Source organism: Oryctolagus cuniculus, chromosome 8 (assembly GCF_051225735.1).
Source record: "Oryctolagus cuniculus isolate XC-2025 breed Fujian yellow rabbit chromosome 8, ASM5122573v1, whole genome shotgun sequence".
NCBI classification, from domain to species: Eukaryota; Metazoa; Chordata; class Mammalia; order Lagomorpha; family Leporidae; genus Oryctolagus; species Oryctolagus cuniculus.
Window position 1 is genome coordinate 114,834,620 of NC_142874.1, and position 25,783 is coordinate 114,860,402.

Below are 25,783 nucleotides of genomic sequence, written 5' to 3' on the forward strand. Positions count from 1 at the left end.
CATAATTTATAATTTTTTCAGAACTTTAAAAATTTATTTTGCATTCTATATCTAGGACCTTAATCAAGTGAGGTTTTCTATAATTTCCTTTTCTATTAGTGTCATATTAGATCAAATTTACATATACTTCCCAAAATGAGTATACTATAACTCTTATTTGTCCTCCACCCCCTTCAGCTTGTATAATACAGCTATATTTGTAAAAGACATCCACACTTGACATACCAAGGGGTAAAATAATCTCTTATAAAATCTTGGGCCATACTCTGCTCTAGCACAACAATCTTTTCTTTTTTCTGCATTTTCTTTTAGTTGAGAGACACAGAGATAGAACTAGATAGATGAAAAGAGAGAACTCCCATAAATTGGTTTACTCCTCATAGGCTCATAATGGCTGGAGCTGGGCCTGGCCAAAGCAGGTTCCCTGGACTCAATCCAAGTCTCCAATGTGGGTGACAGGAACCCAATTACTTAAGCCAACTCACTGCCTCTTAGGATCTATTTAGCAGGAAGCTGAAATTAGGAGTTGAAGCAAGGAGTTGAACTAAGGCTCTCTGAAGTAGAATATAGTCATCTTAACAAGCATTTTAACCACTCGGCCAAATGCCTGCCCCTAGCAAGATAATCTTTAATAGAATTAGAGAAGACTTTTCATTAATTTACTTTTTATAATGACTGTTGGTCTGATTTTTCTACTTCTTCCAATATCAATTTTGGCTATTTATATCTCTCTAAATGTTGATCTATATCATTTAACTTTTAAATACTGACATTGATTTGTTTACAAAATTCCTTTAAAAATAATTCCAATCTTCTGTAGTTACAGTATTTGTGTTATGTTCAAAACTATCTGTGTTGGCCAGCGCCACGGCTCAATAGGCTAATCCTCCACCTGTGGCACTGGCACACTGGGTTCTAGTCCCGGTCGGGGCGCCGGATTCTGTCCCGGTTGCCCCTCTTCCAGTCCAGCTCTCTGTTGTAGCCCAGGAGTACAGTGGAGGATAGCCCAAGTGCTTGGGCCCTGCACCCGCATGGGAGACCAGGAGAAGCACCTGGCTCCTGGCATCAGATCAGCACAGTGCACCAGCCACAACACACTGGAGAGTGAACCAATGGTAAAGGAAGACCTTTCTCTCTGCCTCTCTCTCTCTCACTGTCCACTCTGCCTGTCAAAAAAAAAAAAAAAAAAAAAAAAAAGCAAAACTATTTGTGTACAGTTCAAGAGATCTTTAAAATCAACCAACTTTAATATTATCAAAATAATATCTCAATATCTTTAAAATATTCAGCCTACTAATGTCTGGTTTATTTCATTAAGCTTTATCTAGATTTTATTAACTAAATATTCAACTGGTTTATTTGCTTGTTAATGGTTTTTGTCATTTTTTAAAGATTTATTGATGTATTACTTATTTAAAAGGCCTAGTGATAAACAGAGACAAAGAAGGAGAGATCTTCAATCCACTGATATACTCCCCAAATGGAGTTGGGCCAGGCTGAAGCCAGAAGCCAGAAGCCAGGTACTTCATACTGGTCTCCTCTGTGGGTGGCTGGGGCCCAGGTACTTTGGCCATCATCTGCTGGCCTTCCCAAGTGCATTAGCAGGAACCTGGATAGGAGGCCGGGTGTGTGGGCTGCTGGCTGAACCCATGCCACAATACCAGCCTCTGTTCTTGTTATTTAAATAAATGCATGTATTTCTGTGAATTGTTTTTCTCTAAAATGTTATCTGTGCCAAGTAAGCACTAATAAGAATAAATTTTATTGTTATTTGGCTAGAAATATTTTTTAGATTTCATTTTGATTTCTTGACAAAAATTGTGTACTTTTTAAAAAAATTTAAATTTAATTGAACTATAGTTAGAAATATGTCGTGTATATATCCCCCTTAGTATTTATTCAGATTTCTTTTCTCACCAAATATGTAGGCAACTTTGAAAATTATGTAGGTGCATTTGAAAAGTAAAACCAGTGTTTTACTTAACTTATTAGTTTGCAGGAGAGTTATGGTAATATCTTTAACTGTGATTGTGTGCTTTTTTGCACTGGCATTTCTGTAAAATTATGCATTTTATTTCAAGATCTTGTTATTTCATGCTTAAATGTAATCATTGCTATATCTTCTTGATGAATTGTTTCTTTTGTAATTATATATTTTTCAATTTTATCTCCATGAATGTACTTTGTCTTAAATTCTACTTTATTTCAGATTAATATCACTGGACTAACTTTCTTTTTGCATACTTATGAGATATATATTTTGCACTCTTTAATTTTTTCATGTTTTTTCATATATATGTAACCTCTCTCTGGCTCTGTCTCTCTCTGCCTTTCAAATAAGTAAATAAATATTTAAAGTAATTTTCCACTATTTCACCATTGATATGAGGTGATGACACTATTGAATCATACATTTACATATTTTTTGTTCTAGTCTTAGGGTTTCTGATCTGTCTATTCCTGCTCTGGTATCATGTTGACTTAATAGTGGCGGCTTTTTAAAATACGTTACTATTTGAAAAGAGGATTGGTTCTTACATACAATTACTTCTTTTTCAGTTTTTCTATTATTTCAGTATTTAGACATATCTATTTACTAGTGGGCATTAACAGGCTTAAGAAATAACTTCTCTGTAAATATTTTGTTTTGGGAATATATCAATGATATAACCTGTATGTACACATATGGCAGATACTAATACCAAGTACTAGTATATTAATCACATGTTTCTTTCCTTCTGACAGTCAGCTGGACACTATCTTCCAGACTTTCCAATTAGATATGGCCATATCACTGGGTACTACATAATAGAATTGGACAGAGTATTGTAAAAGCATACCCCCAAGCCTAACTCATAAACAACCTTCCGCATAATTCTTCTCTTTTTCTTCCTTGAACTAACGTTCACTGTGCAGTGCATTTTCTGAAGCTATCCAATGAAAATAATAGAGATTATGTATTAGACTAGAGCTCTGAATGAGGACACAAAATAGAAAAAGTCCTACAGTGGCTTTAACATAGAAAAGCAACTATGGATCAAGTGAGAGAATAATCAATTTTTATCAAAGCATCAAGATTGGCTTAATACCACTAATATTTCAAATATTTGCAGTAAGTGCAAGGTTCAAATCTTTAAAAATTTTGGACTTAAATTGCTTATGTTTTTTATTTTATTTAAGGTATAGAAATTTCATGTATTTCATATATACAAATTTAGAAACAGTGATTCCTCCTGCCCACACTCCCACCATTCCACCTCTTTCCTCTCATATTCGCTCTCTTAATTCTTTCAATGATCTAATTTCAGGTTACTTTACTCAAAGATTAACTGTACATAAAATAAAGAATTTAACAAATAGTAAGAAAAAAAAAACAACACTGTTCTGCAACAGTAGAGATGAGGGCTGTAAACAGATCTCAGGTATCTCCATACGATCTTCCACAATAGCTGTACTAGTTTACATTTCCACCAACAGAAGATTAGGGTGCCTTTTCCCCACATCCCTGTGAGCATTTATTGTTTCATGATTTCTGTATGAGAGCCATTCTAACTGTGGTGAGGTGAGATGAAACTTCATTGTGGTTTTTATTTGCATTTCCCTGATGGCTAGTGATCCTGAGCAATTTTCCACGTGTCTGTTGGCCATTTGAATTTCCTTCTTTGAAAAATTTATATTCAATTCCTTTGCTCATTTCTTAACTGGATTGTTTTCTTGTTGTTGAGGTTCTTGAGCTTTTTATTGATTCTGGATGCTTTTCCTTTATCAGTTTCATAGTTTGCAAATATTTTCTCTTCGCTTTGCTTAGTGTTCCCTTTGCAGAGCAGAAGCTTCTCAGCTTAATGTACTTAGATTGTTTCAGAATTCACAATACTTAGATTTTAGAAAAGCAATATGGTAGATATACTTCTATTATTCAACATTTAATTAGTTTTGCTGCAATGAGCTAAGGAGATAGTCACTCTAAATGAGTAAAGCCTTTAAATGGCCACATGACAAAATATTCTATTTTGAACTTTAAAAAATCATTTGGTTTTCAGAATATTTTGGAATTTAGATTAGTGCATATGGGATTATAGGCTTAAAATTCACACAAAACTGCATCAGTTCATTTGCTATAGGTAAATCAACAGACTGTAAACTTTATTTTCTTTTATAAAGATCAATGTGTTCTGAACAAGAATATAAGAACACCTCTATTAACGTCATATAGTCCTACTCTATTTCACCATTAGATAAATGTCTAAGGACATGGTTTGCATAGAACATTGGAATTATAGCTCTATTATGGAGCAAAGTGATTCATTTTTTCAAATGCTATTTATTTTTATCAGCTTTACTCTTTTTTCTATTCCACAAGCAACCAAAAGTATCCAAAATATATTTCATTGGATATCAAGATGTACAGTGCTTAAAAAATAAAGTGAATCTCTATTACTTATGACTACAATTAATAGTTATGACATTCACAAATATGTCATTTGTCCAGGTATTGAGATATGAAAATAGTTGCTCACTCATAAGTAGATTTACTGTCCTGATTCAGTCAATTCAAACACTCTAGCATGGGGACATGTAAATCGGAAACCCTCCTACATATGCAGTATTTCTGGACCTAAATATCAAATTAGGAATTCCGATTGCATTTATAAATTAAGATTCCTTTATAAATAAATAATTTTATTTTAATTGACACTTTAATACTTAAAGTTGGACTAAAAAAGATGCCATTAAACTTTATTAAACATATATTGGGGGCAACACTGTGACATAGCTGGTAAAACCACTGCCTGCAGTGCCGGCATCCCATATGGGAAATGGCACAAGTCTCACTGGCTCCACTTCCAATCCAGCTCTCTGTTATGGCCCAGGATAGCAGTAGAGGATGGTCCAAGTCCTTGGGCCCCTGCACACATGTGGAATATCTGCAAGAATCTCCTAGCTCCTGGCTTCATATTTGTCTAGCTCTGGCCACTGTGGCCATTTGGGGAGTCAACCAGCAGATGGAAGACCTCTCTTTTTCTCTTTCTGCCTGTGCTTCTCCTTAACTCTGCCTTTCAAATAAGTAAATATATCTTTTTAAAAAATATACTTTCATATAAGCTGATTGATTAAAATATTTTAAACAAAAATATATTCTCCTTAAAGAAGATGGCATTATTGAAACTACACATTATTTTCTAAAACAGCTGCAACAAAGTTTTTGCGCCTGTCGTACTGAGCTCTGCAGTAGTTGATGGGGTCCCTCCCCCATCTACTTCCCAAGGGATCTGCACCCAGCCCCAGACCTTGCAGGTATTAATACTTATGGCTCCCACCTGTACCTTCCTCAAAAGGACTGCCCTTAGCTGACAGAGCCATATTTTTCTCTCCACCTCCCCACCTGTGTTGCGACTGATGATTAACAGGAAGAATTGGGAAGGGGAGTGCATAGGAACAAGTGCATCCTCCTTGCTTCCGGGCAGAATAAACTGTGACACAATTCACATCCCAGAGCTCTCTGTGTGATCAAGATGAGATTGCATTTCCATTGAAACCACAGCTCTCCCTAGCTGCTGCTTTTGTGTATCATGCTTCCCACCTACCTTTACAGGTTTCCTGTGACACAACCTTCCCAACAAATACCTTGCATTGAAAACTACATCTTACGGTCTGTTTTAGGAAACCTGACTTAAAACAGTACATATTATTTATAATTTATTAAACACCTACTAAATATTAAGAATATGTATGCTTTACACAATGTGTTATTTTATTCTACAAATACCTTATCAGTGGGAAAATTATTATCCTCATATTATGGACTGGGAAAACCCAGGCTGTTTAGTGTTGAAAATCTGCAATTTAGTAATCAGAGATAAACCCAACAACCCAAGTTGGATAATATAGTTCTAATACCTCCATTTTTCCTGTACTTCTCACTCACTCTGTACTGCATTTTATCCTGAAAATTTAAAAAAAATTAAGTATCTATTCAACTATACTTTTTCTAGTGAAATGGAAGTTGATTGACATTTTATTTTTCCAAACACTGATGTAATTTGTTTAAAATGAAGGTTAGATTGTATGAGTCATATAATTTCCATAAGGGTTTATTAGTGGACAGCATGGATTCCACTAAAAAGGAAATAAACATCTGTATAATGCCTTCATTTTCTTGAAAGGGAACATTTTATAGAAGTTGGAAAATAGCAAGGAGGGAAAAAATCATGTCAGCACAATGTTATTGGTCATATACAACGCAATCTTAGGTTTCATGGAGATTTCAACACAGGAAATGGGTATATTAGGAATGGCCTAATTCATAGGTTTTCCTGACCTTGGTACAGTGGTTCCTTTGAATGACTCTCAAGGAAAAGCTGTAAGCAGTGTTTTTATACCAGCTTCAATAATGCATATTTCAAAGCCAAAACTACTCAGCCTGTTTACATAGTCTACACTCAGAAGGAAAATAAGCGTCAATAGGCCCCACCCAGAACAGCATGTGACCTTTCATTATAATCCTCCTGAGTCTCTGATTAGGAAAGGAATTTTATTTTTGTTTTTTTCCCATTCACCAAATCAAAGATTCTTAGTTTAATGCCATTCTGAAAAATAAGACCCCTCCCTCTCAGCTACTTAGCCACTTAAAAAAGTTACGTAATCCTGTTATGTTAGACTGTAGGGAGAGTCCATGACTTACACATCTTTGTGGCAAAATATTACACAGAGTAGAACATTAATAAAACAGACTGCAGTTTCTGATATCCTGATTCCTTGCCATTGATCAACAATTGTTAGATCCATAATAAAATCCACAGGCAACTGATTATCTCAAAGAATCCTTTCAACCATCCTGTCTAATGAAAAATTCAATCCTATTTCATATTTCCATTAAAAACTATCAACAGAAATATTACATATTTTCTATATCTATTTTATTTACAATTACAGTTTTAGCAGTTTATAACTTGATTAGCAAAAACTATATTACCTATTAAGTATTCATCATATATCATGAAGCACACCGAGCATTTAAAAAGCTTTCGTTGAGGGGAGAGGACATATAGCACAGTGGTTGGGATGCTGCTGGTGACACCCTCATCCCATATCTGAGTGGATAGATCAGGTCCTGGCTCCTTCACTTCCAATACAGCTTCCTGCTCATGTGCACCCTGGGAGGCAGATGACTGCTCAAGTACTTTGGTCCCTGCCATCTACATGAGGGACCCAGATTGACTGCCAGACTCATGGATTCAACCTGCTCCAACCCTGGATGTTGCTGGCACTTGGAGAGTGAACCAGTGGATGGTTCTGTCTGTGTCTTTGTCTTTGCTTCTCTTTCACATCAAGTGAAAATAGATAAAAATTATTTAAAACCTATTTTAATAATCAATATTAAGATAAGGGAGCTCTATTAATTCCCCATTATGGAGCAAGACACTATGGCTTAGAAAATGTATCAATCTTTAATGAAGAATCTGGAACCTGAGTTTAGCTACTCCAGTTGCTACATTTAATGTCCCCAAGTAGAAACATGTGATTAGTTCTCCATAACTCCATTTCCACATCAAAACAAAGTGCTTGCTTTGCAGATTTTATCTATTATCAGTGAAATACATCTTTTTCTCACCATTAATTCTATCATTTCTTTCATAATCTACTGCTTGAACTGTTTCCATGGCCTCTTCCATTGACCTCCCTATCTCCTATTTCATTTTCCCACCACACAGATCACTTATCTCCACATACTATTTCCAGTATATTATTGATTTATTTGAGAAGCAGAAAGACAGAGAGAAAAAGACAGATAAGAATAGCTCCCATCTACAGGTTCACTCCTCAAATATCTACAACAGCCAGGACTGGGCCAGGCCAAAACTAAGAACCTGATCCAGGTCTCCCACATAGGGACCCATGTATTTGAACCATCACTTCTGCATTTCAAGATTTACATTAGCAGGAAACTAGAGAAAGCCAGGTATCAAACACAGGGACTCTGACACATCCTAGTCAGAGTCTTAACCATTAGGCAAAAGGCCCACACCTAGTTTTGCTTTGCTTTGTTTTGTTTTCTTTTTTTTTTTTTTTTAAGATTTTATTTATTTCTTTGAGAGGTAGAGTTACAGACAGAGAGAGGGACAGACAGAAAAATCTTTCATCTGCTGGTTTACTCCCCACATGGCTGCCATGGTTGGAGCTGAAGCCAGGAGCCAGGACTTTCTTCTGGATCTCCCAGGTGTGTGCAGGGGCCCAAGCACTTGGGCTGTCTTCCACTGCTTTCCCAGGCCATAAGCCGGGAGCTGGATCAGAAGAGGAGCAGCTGGGACACGAGTTGGTGCCTATAGGTGATGCGGTTGCCACCGGTGGAGACTTAGTTGACTACAACATAGAGCTGGCCCAACCTAGTAAATTCTTACAGTGCATGACTGATCACATTAACCATTTGTCTAAATTCTTTCAAGGATACCCGTCATATTCACAGCTTTGTCCATGCAACTGAGCATAGCAACAGATCCCTTCTATTGTGGCTGTTGCTGAACGCTTTGACTTCCTTGCCTCCTACAACATATTTATTTGAGAAATATTTATAGGGTATAATTGACCTAGGCTTGGTGACTAACATGACATGAGATCTGAGGACTGAAAGAAGGTAAGAAAATTGGTTTAGTTATAGGTTAAATTTAAGTAACTGAGGTAGAGGAAAATGGAGATCAGCCTTAGAGTTCAGATCTTTTAAATTAGTTCCCTACTTAACATCTCAATATCCTTTCAAAATTTCAAGTTGTTTTTTTTTTTTTTTTTTTTTTTTTTTTTTTTTTTTTTTTTACAGGCAGAGTGGACAGTGAGAGAGAGAGAGACAGAGAGAAAGGTCTTCTTTTGCCGTTGGTTCACCCTCCAATGGCCGCTGCAGCCGGCGCACTACGCCGATCCGAAGGCAGGAGCCAGGCGCTTCTCCTGGTCTCCCATGGGGTGCAGGGCCCAAGCACTTGCGCCATCCTCCTCTGCACTCCCAGGCCATAGCAGAGAGCTGGCCTGGAAGAGAGGCAACTGGGACAGAATCGGGAGCCCCGACTGGGACTAGAACCCAGTGTGCTGGAGCCACTAGGTGGAAGATTAGCCTATTGAGCTGCGGCACTGGCCCAAGTTTCATTTTTTAATTGACAAACAGGAATTGCATATATTTATATGGTACAATGTGATATTTTGATTCATGTATCTATTGGGAATGATCAAATTAGGCTAATTAATGTACCTACCACCTTAAATATTTACAACACCTTCTTTTGTCCACAGACAGTTCAAACTCAACATATCCACAATCAAACACATCTATGCTCAATTCCTAATCTTTGAGCGTGCCACATCTCAAAGACTGTCAGCACCATCCATTTAGCCACTTGCTTTGCCTCCAACAACCTCCATGGTCACATCCTACTACCGCAAAATGCCAAGCTTATCTTCACAATAGTTCTCAAATTGTCTTCTCTTCATCTATGCTTCCTGATTCAAGCAGCTATCTCCTCTTATGTGACCTTGCAATGCAACTACTGGCATCTGCTTCATACATCTATAAGACATTCACAGTTACTGTCTATACTAAAGGCATACTAACGCCTTCATTTCTGTGAGGACACATCTATGTCTGAATATATCATCCCTCAACCAACTTTTACACGGAGGTTTTGTGTTTTGCTTTCATAACACCAGTCTAAGTAGAAATTTCCCTTTGTTTGCATACTTAATTATTCTCTTTCTTCCAAAAACATCTCTAAACTCCATAGGTATACAACACCCAGTATATCCCAAGTAGCTAGTCAATGACTGGTAAAAAGCCAGTTACCACCATTTCTTCCATATCTAATTAATTAATGGTCAAATGGACAGCAAAGATCTAGGCCACTGGTTTAGCGGTAATACACATATAGCCAGTGAAGTCATGGGTTGAATGACTCACTACGGGAAAATATGTATTGCAGAATAGAAGCAGGAAAAGTGTATGTACAAGATCAGCACAAGAAAGACACTGAGATAGTAAGTAAACAACGAAAGTTTTTTTCTTTTCAGACTAAGGTAATTATGTCAGAGACACCAAAGTAGAAGAGAAAACAGATTGGTCAATTATGTAAATATCTCACTCAGAGTAGTCGATAAGGAAATGGAAATTTTTACCTCAGAATAATAACTTACTTTCCATCTGTACTTTCATTTCCATCTCTCTTTTTCTCTGCACAGTCATCACATCTGGACTTCTAAGATTTTCCTTAGTCTTTATCATATTTATGAAATGCTCTCAAGATAACAAGTCTTTATTCAAGCATTTACTGCAATTTAACTATTTCTATTAAAATACTTCAGGAAATTAAAATGAAAAAAAAAAATTCCCAGTCTCAGTCCAAATTGAATATCTAAGCTGTATAATTCATTAATTTTCTATCACATATTCTATAGTACCTTACATATTGACACGATGTGTTTGGAACTCTGTGAATCTTTCGTGATCACCTGAATCCATGTATTACAAATATGAGTTTCTGAGTATCTAGATTCAAACCTGTTTAATGTGCTTTCCCAAGCACTTGTCATAAGTACATACTTTATCAATGCCTCACTGTGGTGGCACTGTTAAAAACGCCATTGCATGAGCAACTAGAAAACTACTTTCTCAGGAAACAATAAATCTACTTACAATTGAGAAGGAAATGGTAAATCAATAATCTTAACCTGTTAAGAATTTTAAAAACTGAAATAAATGAGGCATGAAGTTGAAATATTTTCAAACATGAATGGCTCAGTTAAAATAAATTTGTTATAATATTAACAAAAATGCATACTATGCTTGTCATCTGAAACATTACACAGGTAATAAAAATCCTTTTAAATATAGTTGTAAATGAATTGTTCCTAAAGTTCAAAGTTTTATCTAAACTAAATACATGGAATAGTAATTTAAAATAGTATTTTGAAAAATATTTAAAGAAATGTGTGTGTTTATATATGTGTGCATACAGAATATATACAAATACATTATGCATACATACACATAAGAAATTGGAAGGCATTTGTGAAATTACATTGACTTGAATTAAATCATATTACCTCATGCTTAATATAAGCTCTGTTAGAAAATGGTTTATCTAAACAGTAACTATGCCAACAGCATGTGAACCACTGACTACCAAAACGTTTAAAGGAAGTAAAATTTTCAGGAATTTTTATTCTTTGAGTAGCAGTTACATAAAGTTTCAACTTACCTAAACCATATTCCCTCCCAGGGCACAGCCCTGAGATCAGATATCAAAGCAGTAGGCCTCAGAAGTGTGAATGCATATACTAAGCAAACACTACTACTTGAGTATTGAAAGCTCTGGGGTGGCGACCCATGGGGATGGGGGCAGAGGAGAATGCTGTTTTCCAGAGCTCTAGTCTCCATAGGAGAGTAAATTCAAGGACTAAATAGAGAAAACTAAGAATCACTTTTGCAGTGCCTTGACCAGAGGGAGAAACAGGACACTCAAAACAAAAATCAAGTTATGCTAAATAGTTTCTGAAACATGGGGTCACCACATAAAGCAAAAAGTTGTAAGTGTGGAACAGAAAATCTAGTCTCCTAATTTTCTAGCTACATTTAAATTACCCCATAAAATTGCTATGGAATTACTACTGACTCTAAAACTACGTCACAATTTTTTCATTATGTGTTTTCAGCAAGAAGAAAAAAAAAGAGTAGCAAATGTGCCTTCAAGTTGAAGTCCTCCATTTATTTTGTACTCCCACATTATGCAGAAAAATCTTAATGATTGGGAAATAGTTATTTCCCTTGGAGAGTTCAGGCTATTTGGTTATATGTATCCATAGGTCTCATACAACTCATGTTTGATATTTTCGTATATTGAATTTAAAAAGTTCAAGGCTCATGAATATCACGTATTTTATACAACAACCTTAAATGCCTATCCATTCAGTAAATGGCTTTTAAGTAAGTGTATGGTTCTAATCACTAGATCTATCTAACATATGCTGTCCTCTGTTATCAATAGTTTGCTAAAATACCATTCGGGATCATTCAAACATAAGACAAGAAAATTGAAAGATAAAACTAAAATGGATCCGTGATTTATACTACATACTCTACAAAGTAACAGTCAAAGTTCAAAAGCCCAAATAAAAAAACCAAAGATTTTTCTCAGAGTAAGTTATGATTCCAAGAACATTCTAGGTTCCAAGTCAGTGACCACCCAACCAACATTAAATGTTACCTATTTAGTATACTGAGTAAAAGTTAAAGGGCAACAAGCTTTCCTAGGGCAAAAATCTCATAATTATATAAAAGATTGGTTGGAGCAACATGCAAAATAAACAGATCCACTCAATGTGGGGCTAACCACCTTCCCCACCCAAATCAATCAAATTCCATAACAGATGTACCCATTCACCTTCCTCCCTCCTACAGTAGAATAAGTATTTTCTGCCCCTATTAAAGGCAAATCTTTGCTCTGGATTTTATCTTTCAAAAAGAAGTTCTCTGCAGTGATTTTTCTCTTTCTCCTCTATACCATCAATAACCCAAAAATTGATGATACTAATTGACATATAAGTGAATATTAACTATCCTAAGACAAAATAAATGCTCTTCACTCCTGATCGCAAACCAACTCCTCACTAAGTGTCTATGATGATGTCACTGCAAAAATTCTTTAATAAGTTATCTTCACTAACACACCTTTCCTTTTCTTAATCTGCTTCAATAAGCCATGTACGTATACCCTTCCAGTGAAACAACCCTCACAAAAGAAATCAATGTATCTCACCATTTTTAATCATTTGCTATGGTTTGAAGTATGTCCCTCAAAAAGATATTATGAGTTTTAAATTTCTAGTACCTATGAACGTAGCCTCATTTGGAAATAGGATACATATATATAAACACACACACACACACACACACAGTTAAGGTGGGCATTAGTCCAATATGACTGGTGTCTTTATAAAAACAGAAAACAGAGATGCAATCACAAACATATAGGCAGAACAACATATGATGACAGAGGCAGAGATCAGCATGATGCATCTAACAAACTGAACAATGCAAGGGATTGCCAGCAACACTAGTAGCTAAGAAAAGGATAGGAACAGTTTCTCTCTAAGATCCTTCAGAGAGAGGATAGTTCTGCTGACATCTGGGTTTCAGACTTCTGGCCTCTAGAAATGTGAAATAATAGATTTCTGAAGCTTTAAGTGGCACGGTATATGGTAGCAGCCATGGGACACAAGCACATCATTTCATTTAACCTGTCACCAGTATTTGACAGGATGAAAAAATTTCTTGGAAAATTTTCCTTCTCCTCATGTTTGTAGTTATCACTCAGAACTGATTCATTCTGGATCTCCAAATGCTGGCATATCCTAAAGATCTTTACATACTTTTACTTACCATTTAGATGTTTTTAATTTTCATATTTAGAATTCTAGCCACAAATTTTCCCCAAAGTTCCAAACCAACATTTATATGTAAATGACAAATCAACTTTTCTACCTTGGATATCCAATAAGCATCACAAAATTAATACAATCAGAACAGAACTATTTCATGATTGATTACTGAAATATGCATTCCTCAAGATTTCCCCTAATCTGTAAGTAGCACCATGATCCATCTATTTGCTCAAGCCCGAAACCTAGAAGTCATCCTAATTTCTTCTTTCTTCAATATTCCACATCTGTTCCACCTATGAGTCCTGTCTGCTCTACTTCCAAAACACAGATATGATTCACGGACTTCACTCCATTTCAACTGTGACCCTCTGCTCTGAGAGTTTCATCTCCCATTGGCTTATCACAAGAGCTCACTAGTTTCTTTCTGCTCTGTTCTTATCCTTCCCATATTTCCCACCCTATATAACAATGAGATCATTCTTTCTAAAGGGAAAATCAGATCAAGTTACTTCTATTCAAATCATCCAGTGATTTTCTCTTACGTTAAAAGAATAAAAAGCGAAAATAAAATTTCTTAAAATCTACATGATCTAGTTTCCGACTTTCTCTCTGACCTCATTTGTCTTTAAGTATCTTCAATAACTATATTCCAAGAATTCTGGTCATCTCATCACCTATTAAATATGCCATGATTGCTGTTAATTTGCTTGTTCCTTCTTGGGATATTGCTCCTTCCTAACTCTGTAACCAGGTTTTCATTTCATTCAAGTTCTAACAAATGTCATCTATTCAAAGTGATCTTCCTCTGTACAGCAATTAAAAATGATTAATCACTCTCTGTAAAATATCTGTGTATATGTTTACTTTTCTAATGTTATGCTCTGCATGGTATCTATCCAGAGCTGAATTCATTTACTGTATTTATTTTATTTCTATTTACAGTGTCTAAAATGTCAAGGATTCCACATTGCCCCAACGTGTCAGTGATTAGAACTATTCCAGACTTGAATAGATAAAAAAAAAAAAATTACATGCTGAGTGATTGAAAAATGAATGGGAGTCAGGCAGGAAAATACACAGGCTTATCATTCAGAGGCTACTGCAATTTATTTAAGTTATAATGGTGATTTTAACAAAAGTAAATGATAGCTCTAATGGTATAAAGTGTATTGCCTTCACTTATATGTAAGAGAGTTGGGAATTCATTTAGCATGAGTGTGAGATAATAGAGTCTAATAATTAATATACCTGTGATCTGAGTAAATGAGGAGATGATCTATTATCAAAGTAGATACCAATGGCAGAGCAGTAAAGCAGATATTTTTAGAAGAAATACACAATTATGGTTAAAATGTGGGTCTCTTAGGGTCTCCGAAGATGTTTATGCTTTTTGGCTCTACAGACTAACTATACAGGATCCTGTGGAATCTGATTTCTACCCTCTAGAGGGTGGAATTTGTTTTTGTTAAATATTAATCTTTAAAGTCTACATGTAGTCAAACACATTGGGTATTTTTTCAGGTTTTACCTTGCTTTATCACTGATGATCATTTGCTCCTTCTTGAAAACCCTTAATGTAGATTCCTATTATACATTTGTCTGCCTTTTCCTGCCCTCTGAGTGTGCTTTCTGTTAAAACTCAGATAAATTCCAAATCTTATTGTGATTCGGAAAGCCCTCCAGAGCCTAGACTTTACATATACTTCCCTACTTACCTTTTGAAGACCTCTCTCAGCCTCCTAACTACAAGATATTTCTCCCTGTTTCATATGGGTTAATTCCACTCAATTACTTAACCAAGGTATGATTTTTTTTTTTCTCTCTTTGGAGTGCACTGAAGGTTTTATCTGCATGGGAAATTATCAATGGACCTGATAGGAAAATTACAGCTTTTTGTTGGTAAAATGCCTCTTATTCACACATTTTTCTACTATGCTAAATTTTTCATCACACTACTTCCAGTTGTTTTCCTGGGAATCAATCACTTACTACAGTTTCAGCATGAACATGTCCCGTTTTTATTAAAATTCATTTTAAACATTTTAAGACTTACAAACACTCTTTTTACTAATATTATATTAACAAATGGTGGAAGTAAATCCTTATGCCAAATAATATTACAAAACTTTACATATTTGATCGAGAACACATTTATAAAAAGCAAAAGCAAGTTCACCTTGCATGATTTAAAATCAAGTCTTTCTATTATGCGGTTTCCATTATATCTCCCAAGGTAGGTCTATAAAGCAGACCATCATGCTATTTCCAGAAGTTGTAAAAAAATCAAGTACCCAAAGGACCAAACTTAATGGTTCAGGGAGAAGGGTTTGCAACTTAGGGAGTGTAACACAGAACTGGGCTGAAATACAGCTCGATATTTCAATTCAGGCCTAATGCAAATTTGGAAATGAAAACCAGTCTTCCACTACAGGCATTTTCTCTGCCACAAATGTTTGAATCCTAAGTATTTTTTTAAATTATTTGGCTCAATTTATGAATGTAAACAAGAATATTAAAACTTTATACATATATTTCCATAATATATACATAATAGTCATATTTATTCCTCTTGAATCGCTTTTCAGGAAAGATATTAAAAACTGCATTATTCATGTTAATGGTACCTTTAATGTGTATGTTTTAAATTGGGTGTACTCACGCTGATTTTCCCATTAAGGTTATCTTCTTCTCTCACTGCCAGGGCCTTCAGAAAATTATCTTGCAGAGTTTTACCAGCACTCGTCAGTGTCCTTTAAAAAATAAGTCTTCAGTTATAACACGTTAGCTAATAGATACTCCTTAAAACACTCTGCGGCAACAGTCATGCTTCTTTAGTAAGAGTGACACTTTGCTTATGATATGAAAGCCATAAACATAATATGAAAATGTGTATTGTGAAAAAATTATTCATGGAGTTCAAAATTCTCTTGCATCAGTATTAACTCATCATTTAATTCTATTTTTCCACAAACTTTGTGAAGTAGGCTTGAACAATCATTAATGATCTACCTGATTCAATTTCATTTCATGCAGTTATATTCTTTATTTATAAATAACTGGGATCGAGCAATAAACAACATACATTCCATATTAAGCTATATAGAATTAATTTCATTTTGTTCTTTTTATATCATTAAAAGTTAATGTATTTATACTCCCCACTTGGCATAAATTTAAATTGCCTATATTTGAAGTATAACATTTATTAATTTAAAGAAATTCAAATGCTAGATGCCTAAGCCAATATAATTACTAGATCAGAAAGGTAATTTTAGCTTTTCAGTGAAGAATTAGGGCAAGAATAGGAACGAAGATGACTTATCTTTGTCAAATAAAAGAAAATGCTAAGAACCTAAGAACCAAATTAATTCATATAAAAATAAACTTAAAAGGAAGCATATCACAAAGCTCTCAATAACTAGTACACAACATAGTGAGGAATGATTTCAAGAGTTATTTGTGAAATAATTTTTATACAACAATTTCCTATATATTCCACAATCTTTTTCATTATGTGTCTGCTATGTACCAGGTACTGTGCCAGGGCATGATGATTAATAATATGTAATTCTTGCTCTCATTTTGCCTGAGATCTCAGAGAAAATAAATTGCTATATAAATACAATGGCATACTATTTGGTAACTGATTCAACAGACATAAACAGAGTATTGAAAGAGTTCATAAGAGAGAGATGCTACCATTTTAATAAAAAGTTAGTTAATATTAATTTGAAAGCAATTATTATCAAACTAAATGTTAAAAAATGAGACAGTACTAGCCAGTTTGGAGGGTAGAAGAGAGAGCGCTGTGAGTAACTACAAAGAAACAAACAAAAAATTCAGACATAAAATTGCAAGAAAATCTTAGGTTATAGCAGAGCTGGCAAAAAGTAAATGCAGGAATTGAGGCAGACTAAATATTAATAAAATTTAACACTTTTACAGATACATTGTTATAAATATTTAGTAAGGACACACAGGTAATAGGAACAGAGCCTAACTTTAAACTCAGGAAGTCTGGTCCTAGAAGTCATTCATATAACCACTAAAGTGCAATACCTCTCAGCTCAGGTCTGGATCCTACTTTAAGCATTTGTAGCCTGTCTACATAGAATGTGTTGAACCACAAAAGTCTTGTGTAAAGAAATAGGATGGTTGAGGCCAGCACTGTGGTTCACTTGGATAATTTTCTGCCTGCGGAGCCGGCATCCAATATGGGTGCCGGGTTCTAGTCCTGGTTGCTCCTCTTCCAGTCCAGCTCTCTGCTGTGGCCCCGGGGATGGCAGTGCAGGATGGCCCAAGTGCTTGGGCTCCTGCACCCACACCTGGCTCCTGGCTTCCTATCGGCGTAGCTCTGACCGTGACAGCCATTTGGGGGATGAAGCAACGGAGGGAAGACCTCTCTCTCTGTTTTTCTCTCTCACTGTCTGACTGTATCTGTCAAATAAATTAAAAAAAGAAGATATAGGATGGTCAAATTTGTGTGTTAGAAGCAATATATTTGTTCAGCTTGGAGAAATGAAAGTGAAGGAAATTAACACTGAAGAGATTAATTAGGAACTATTCCAAAGCCTTTGCAAGACTAAATATCTGATTCAAAGCAGTAGTGCAAATTCAGGAAGGAAAGGATATGTTAGGTAAGTATTTAAGAGGTAAAATGGACCTAGTGATTTTTCTTTGTGAAGAATTAAGGTGCTATCCCCACTATGTTTCATTAAATCAATAAAGCTATGAATAATATGCAACCTAATGATCATTGTGTTCATCTAGAGGTAAAATCCTTTAACTTATCAAAACTTATTTTTTTCTTTTCTAGCTTGATGCACTTTGTCTTGTCGTATCAATATCAACTAATAATTCAGACACCTAAATGAACATGAAAAATAACTACTAGTCAGTACCAAAGGAGAGAATCAGATATTTGAGATTTTTAAAACAATTTATCTGTCCAAAGTGAAAATTCTATATTACTATATATCCTATGCATTGCTCTAATCTTAAATTTCTAAAATATAAAACTTATTTTCTCAGCCACTTGTTCAAAAGAAACATATCATTTTTCTATTTTTAACAGGACAATTTTTTTTTACTTGGTCAATTCTCACCTAATGTCTTCTTAAGTTCTCTTTTAAAAATCACAATATTGTGGAAATTCTTTGTGATAAATTTTTAAAAAAGTTAATTTTCTAACTGTACCAGTAAGGACTTGCTTAGGTTATGCAAGAGGGAAAAAATTACCCAAATTTCCATTGTTTACAATCACAAGACATTATGTCTATACGATCAGATAAGATCTGCACCACAATACATTATATTCAAATATAACTTGAACATTATATTAACATTATATTCAAATATAACTTTTAACAGTTAAACATAAAGAAAAGATTCTAAAATCTGCATGAGAGAAACATATTACTTCAGAAGATCCCCAAATAGACTAACAGCTTATTTCTCATCAGAAACCATCAAGCGTGGAGAGAATGAAGAGACAGAGTCCAACACCTGAAGGAAACTGTCAACCCAGAATACTGTACCCAACAAAGCAATCATTTATAAGGTAAGGTGAAAGAAAGACCTTCCAAAATAAACAGAAATTGATAGAATTTGTCACCACTTGTCTAACCTACAAATGACTCTTAAGGATGTGCTAGACACAGAAACAGAGAATGAAAGTCATCATTATGAAAGACTGTGAAGGCAGAAAATCTCCTAGATAAAGCACAAAAGAAATCAGAAGTAAATAATAGGCTGTTTATGGAAAAATGGTAGGACCAAATGGTTACTTATCAATAATAATCTAGAATGCAAATGGTCTAAATTCTCCAGTTAAAAGATAAAGACTGGCTGAATGGGTTAAAAAACAAGAGCCATTTATTTGCTGCTACAAGAGACACATTTCACCAATAAAGATACATACAGAAGGAAACTGAAAGGATAGAAAAAGATATTCCATGCCAACAGAAAGCAAAAACGAGCAGTTATAGCCATCCTAATAACAGACAAAATAGACTTCAAGGCAAAAACTGTCAAAAGAGACAAAGAAGGGAACTATGTAAGGATTAAGGGATCAATTCAACACAAATATTTGACTATAGTAAATGTATGTGCACCCAATTCTAGGATGCATTCTATTTTGAAAAAAAGTCAATGGATCTAAAGGGAGACATAGACTCCAAAATAATAGTAATAGAATACTTCAACATCCCACTTTCATCAATGGACAGACCAACTAGACCAAAAATCAACAAAGAAAGATCAGAGCTAATCTACATTATGGACCAAATGGATCTAACTGAAATCTGCAAAACATTTCATCCCACAGTTGAGGAATACACATTTTTTGCATAAGTGCATGGAAATTCCTCTAGGATATTCCATATGCCAGGCCATAAATCAAGTCTCAGCAAACTCAATAAGCCCCTGGAAATCATACCAGGTATCTTTTATGATCACAGTGGAATGAAGTTGAAAATTAAGACCTAAAGAAACTCTAGAAAATATGCAATTGAACAAGATGCTCCTGAAAGAATAGTGTATCATAAAAGGAATCAAAATGGAAATTTAAAAATTCCTAGAAATAGATGAGGATGACAAAAAATATCAAAACTTATGGGATACAGAAAAAGCAGTGTTAAGAAAGAAGTTTACAGCAATTAGCACCTACATCAATAAAGTGGAAAGGCTTCAAATAAATGACCTATCTATGCAACTCAGTGATCTAGAAAATCAACAAACCAATCCCAAAATTAGGAGGAAAGAAATAAAATTAGAGAAGAAACGAACAAAATTGAAACAAAAAAGATGCAAATATCAGTGAAATGAAGAGCTGTTTGTTTAAAAAAATAAACAATCTGATATACTACTGGCCCAACTAACCAAAAAAAAAAAAAAAAAAAAAAAAAAGAAGAAGAAAAAGACCCAAATCAGAGATTAAAAAGGAGATTTAACATTGGATATCACAGAAATAAAAACGATAATCAGGAATTACTATAAATAGCTTTATGTCAAAAAATTGGAAAATCTAGAAGAAATGGACAGATTTCTAGACACATACAGCCTACCAAAATTGAATCATGAAAACACAAAAAACCTAAACAGACCAATAAACAACATGGAGATTGAATCAGTAATAACAACTGTCCCAACAAAGAAAAGCCCAGGATGGGACAGCTTCACTGCTGAATTCTACCAGACATTAAAAGAAGAACTAATTCCAATTCTTCTCAAGCTATTCAAAACAATTTAAAGGGAGGGAACCCTCCCAAACTCCTTCTTTTTTTTTTTTTTTTTTTTTTTTTTTTTTTGACAGGCAGAGTGGACAGAGAGAGAGAGAGACAGAGAGAAAGGTCTTCCTTTTGCCGTTGGTTCACCCTCCAATGGCCGCCGCGGCCGGCGCGCTGCGGCCGGCGCACCGCGCTGATCCGATGGCAGGAGCCAGGAGCCAGGTGCTTTTCCTGGTCTCCCATGGGGTGCAGGGCCCAAGCACCTGGGCCATCCTCCACTGCACTCCCTGGCCACAGCAGAGGGCTGGCCTGGAAGAGGGGCAACCGGGACAGAATCCGGCGCCCCAACCGGGACTAGAACCCGGTGTGCCGGCGCCGCAAGGCGGAGGATTAGCCTAGTGAGCCGCGGCGCCGGCCCCAAACTCCTTCTATGAAGCCTGTATCACCTTAATTCGTAAAGCAGAAAAAGATACATTAGAGAAAGAGAACTATAGAACAATATCCCTGATGAACATAGATGCAAAAGTCCTTAAGAAAACATTAATTAGATCCAACAATACATGAAAAAGACATTCACCTTGACCAAGGGAGTTTATCCCTAGGATGCAGAGATGGTTCAACATATTCAAATCAATAAATGTGATATATCACATTAACAAACTAAAGAATAAAAAGCATATTATTACCTCAAGAGATGCAGGGAAAGCATTTGATCAAATACAACAACCTTTCATGATAAAAACCTTAAGCAAATTGAGTATAGAAGGAACATTTCTCAACACAATCAAGGCTATAAACAACAAACCCACAGCCAGCATCACATTGAATGGGAAAGTTGGAAGCTTTTCAAGTAACATCTGGAACCACATAAGGGAGCCCATTCTCACAACTACTATTCAACACAGCGCTGGAAATTTTAGCCAGACCCATTAGACATGAAAAAGAAATCAAAGGAATATAAATTGGAAAGGAGGAAGTCAAATTACCCCTATTTTCAGATGACACAATACTACATAAAAGGGAAACAAAAGCCTCCACTAAGAACTATTTGAATATCTAAGAGAGTTTGGTGAAGTTGCAGGATATAAAACCAACACAGAAAAATCAATAGCCTTTGTATGTGCGTGTGTGTGTGTGTGTGTGTGTGTATATATATATATATATATATAAGATCAGTCCCATTCACAATAGTTATAAAAAATGTAAATACCTTGGAATAAATTTAAGCAAGGAGTTGAAAAATCTCTACAGTGAGAATTACAAAACATTAGAGAAGATATATATTTCCAGCACTGTGGCACAGTGGGTTAATACCCTGGCCTGAAGCACTAGCATCCCATATGGGCACCAGTTCTAGTCCCGGCTGCTCCACTTCCAATCCAGCTCTCTGCTATGGCCTGGGAAAAGCAGTACAAGATGGCCCAAGTCCTTGGGCCCCTGTACCCACATGGGAGACTCAGAAGAAGCTCCTGGCTTCAGATCAGCATAGCTCTGGCCACTGAGGATATCTGGGGAGTGAACCAACCGATAGAGGACCCCTCTCTCTGTCTCTCTTTGTGTGTGTGTGTGTGTGTGTGTAACTCTGACTTTCAAATAAATAAATAAAAGATATATAAAAAGACACAAAAAATGGATGAATCTTACATGTTCACGAACTGGAAGAATTAATATCACCAAAATGTCCACACTAGCAAAAGCAATTAACAGATTCAATATGATTCCACTCAAAATACCTATGATCTTCTTCTCAGATCTAGAAAAAAATGATGCTAAAATGCATATGGAAACATTAGACATCTCAAATAGCTATAGCATTCTTAAACAACAAAAACAAAGCTGGAGACATCATAATAGCAGAATTCAAGACATACTACAGGACAGTTGTAATCAAAACAGCCTTGAACTTGTACATAAAAAGACATGTAGACCAATGGAAGAGAATAGAGACCCCAGAAATCAATTCATGCATCTACAACCATCTTTTTTCCCCAGAAATCTTTCATTTAAGATATACAACCTTCATGCATTTCATAAATACAACTTTAGAAACATAATGACAGTGATTCTTCCAACTGTACCCACCCTCTCAGCCCCCCTCCCTAAAAAGGCTTTCTAATCAATTCTCTCTTTTCATGCCTTTAGGAACTCCTAAGACCAGTATTTTGGGTTGTATAATGGTATCCCAGAGATCTCCAACATTGTTATTCTGTTTTCTAATTTCGTCTTCCTTTTGGTCTGACTGTAAAATTTTCAAATTTGGCCGGCACCGCGGCTCACTAGGCTAATCCTCCACCTTGCGGCGCCGGCACATGGGGTTATAGTCCTGGTCAGGGCGCCGGATCCTGTCCTGGTTGCCCCTCTTCCAGGCCAGCTCTCTGCTGTGGCCAGGGAGTGCAGTGGAGGATGGCCCAAGTCCTTGGGCCCTGCACCCCATGGGAGACAGCATAAGTACCTGGCTCCTGCCATCGGATCAACGCCGTGCACTGGCTGCAGCAGGGCCGCGGCAGCCATTGGAGGGTGAACCAACGGCAAAGGAAGACCTTTCTCTCTCTCTCTCTCTCTCACTGTCCACTCTGCCTGTCCAAAAAAAAATTTTTTTTCAGATTTTATCTTCTAGCTCAGGTATTTTTTTTTTTTGCCTCACTGAATCTGTTCTTAAGGCTTTCTACTACATGTTTTATTTGTTCTATTGAATTCCTAATTTCCAAAATTTTGCTTTGATTTCTCTTTAAAATCTGAATTTAATGAGTAAAATATTCTTTAAAAAAAAGATTTATTTCTTTATTTGAAAGGCAGAGCTATAGGGAGGCAGAGGGAGAGGGAGATTTTCCATCTTCTGGTTCACTCTCCAAATGGCCTCAACAACCAGAGCTGGGCCAATCCAAAACTAGGAGCTAGGAGCTTCATCCAGTTCATTCACACAGGTGCAGAGGCCCAAGGACTTCAGCCATCTTCTACTGCTTTCCCAGGCCATAGCAGAGGGCTGGATCAGTAGAGGAGCAGCTGGGTCTTGTACCTGCACCCATATGAAATGCCGGCACTGCAGGCAGCTGCTTTACTTGCTACATCACAGTGCTAGCCTCAAGAAAAATTTCCTTGCATGTCAGGTATAGATTTCTTTAGTTCGTGGTTTTGCTTCTGATTATGCCTAAGTAATCCTATGATCAATTTTTTGAATTCTGTTACTGGCATTTCTTCAATCTCTTCATTTTCAGATTCTAGTATTGAGGTGCTATTGTGTTCCTTTGGGGGTTTCATGTTGTCTTCTTGTCTCTTGAATTTTTCCATTTATTTTTAGGCATTTGTGGGGAGACTTGTTGGTTTATTTATTTTTTTCCCCAGTGATGGCTTTTATCTTTGGTCTATGCCTCTGTGGATTAGTGGAGTATCTGCTCTTTCAATGAATACCCTGAGGCATGTGCTGGGTGTGGCCAAGCAGCTCTCTTCAGTGCTCCAGGGTGAGGGGAGTAGCCAAGGTGACTCCCAAATTAGGTGTCGTAAATATTTTTTTTTAATAAGCAAGTAGGTTTGTTCAGCTTTGTTAGCATAGTCTCACACTAACCTCCTCTCCTCCAAGGAGACCAGTGCATAGGCACTAGCCCCAGTGGGTATGTTATTCATCATCTGTGCTGCAACAAGAATGACACAAAGGATCTGTGCAGTCCTCGGTGTGAGTATGGATCCTGCAGCAATGACCCTCACAAGGGAATCAGGGAGCCCTGAGCATGTAGAGCAGCCCAGGGTGACTGCCCAAAGACCCAGCCAATTCCTGCACCCTCTACCACAGCCACAGTGTTTCCACAGTCCCAGCACACAAGCCTTCCATAGTCAAGAGCACCCAGTGTCCTGTCAACTCTCCCAGCCAGACTCAGGCATCTCCTCTCAGCTGATTGCTGCATGAGAAGAGATATGTCCAAAATGGTGCCTGCCTGCTCTCAGCTAGTTACAGCACACTGATGCTGGGTGATCAGGGAGAAATATGCCCTCTTTTTTTCCCTGTAGGTTATCAGGTATACTGTTCCCCACAGGGCTCCAAGCCCGACTCACACATGGCACTTCCAGCAGCTTTATCACTAGTGGCTTGGGCTTCTACAGTCTGGTATCACGTCACTTTCCAAAGCTGGTGCCGATGCTCTTAGCTGTTGGTGTCCTGAGTTGTGCATGTCCTAAGCTGTGCATTCTCCACATAGATCCACAGTGTCCATCTAATTTGCATGGATTTTCCTCTGTCTTTTTCTAACTCTTCCCTGAGATTGTAATCTGTGTTTTTGTTAACTGTCTTCCCCTAGACCAGAGCAATAAGCTCCCTCCCTATTACACCATCTTAGTGCCTCTCTCCAACTTACCGTTGACAAAGGAGCTAAAATCAGAGTAGAAAACAGAGGCAGGACTTGACTCCATGCACTGTGATGTGGGATGCAGGTTTCAGCTTAACCCACTACAAAACAATGCCCACCCCCATTTAAAGTGGCATAGTGCAATATCAACCACCAAATGTTATTAATGTGTAATAATTCTAAGAAATGTGACTACTATACTGAAATACATTAAGATAAAATTGTGGCGCCGGTGGTTTGGTGTAGTGGGTAAAGTCGTTGCCTATATGGACACTGGTTCAAGTTTGGCTGCTCCACTTCTGATCCAGCTCTCTGCTATGTCCTAGTAAAACAGTGGAAGATGGCCCAACTCCTTGGGCCTCTGTACCCGCATAGGAGACCCGGAGGAAGCTCCAGGTTCCTGCCTTCAGATTGGTACTGCTCTGGTCATTGCAGTCATCTAGGGAGCGAACCATTGAATAGAAGGTCTCTCTCTCTCTTTCTCTCTCTCTTTCTCTCTTTTTACCTCTCTCTCTGCCTCTGCCTTTGTAGCTCTGCCTTTCATATAAATAAATAAATCTTAAAAAAAGATAAAATTGTTCCTTTTGTATGATTATTCAGGTCTTATATACACACACATTTGCCATAAACTGTAAAAGGAAGACAGAAGTTTTGTTATATAAGTTGGGAACTGAAAGGATAAGTGTCTGTAGCCCATCAGCTATTTGCAGAAGAAGAAAAATAAGTAATTATCCTTACATCTGAAAACCTGAACTTCTCAGTGAGACAAAACATTAGAAAAGGAGAAATGCTAATGCAGTATGT

The 25,783-nt window shown here is 36.5% G+C and overlaps 1 protein-coding gene across 2 annotated transcripts in view; it reads right to left on the minus strand.

Moving 5' to 3' along the window:
* CFAP299 (cilia and flagella associated protein 299) overlaps positions 1–25,783 on the minus strand; it is a 746,834-nt gene that overhangs the window by 431,557 nt on the left and 289,494 nt on the right. For both annotated transcript variants that reach the window (XM_089302635.1, XM_002717091.6), the window contains exon 3: positions 16,076–16,166. In XM_089302635.1, the coding sequence (XP_089158761.1) occupies positions 16,076–16,166 (91 nt within the window). The remainder of the gene's footprint in view (positions 1–16,075; positions 16,167–25,783) is intronic.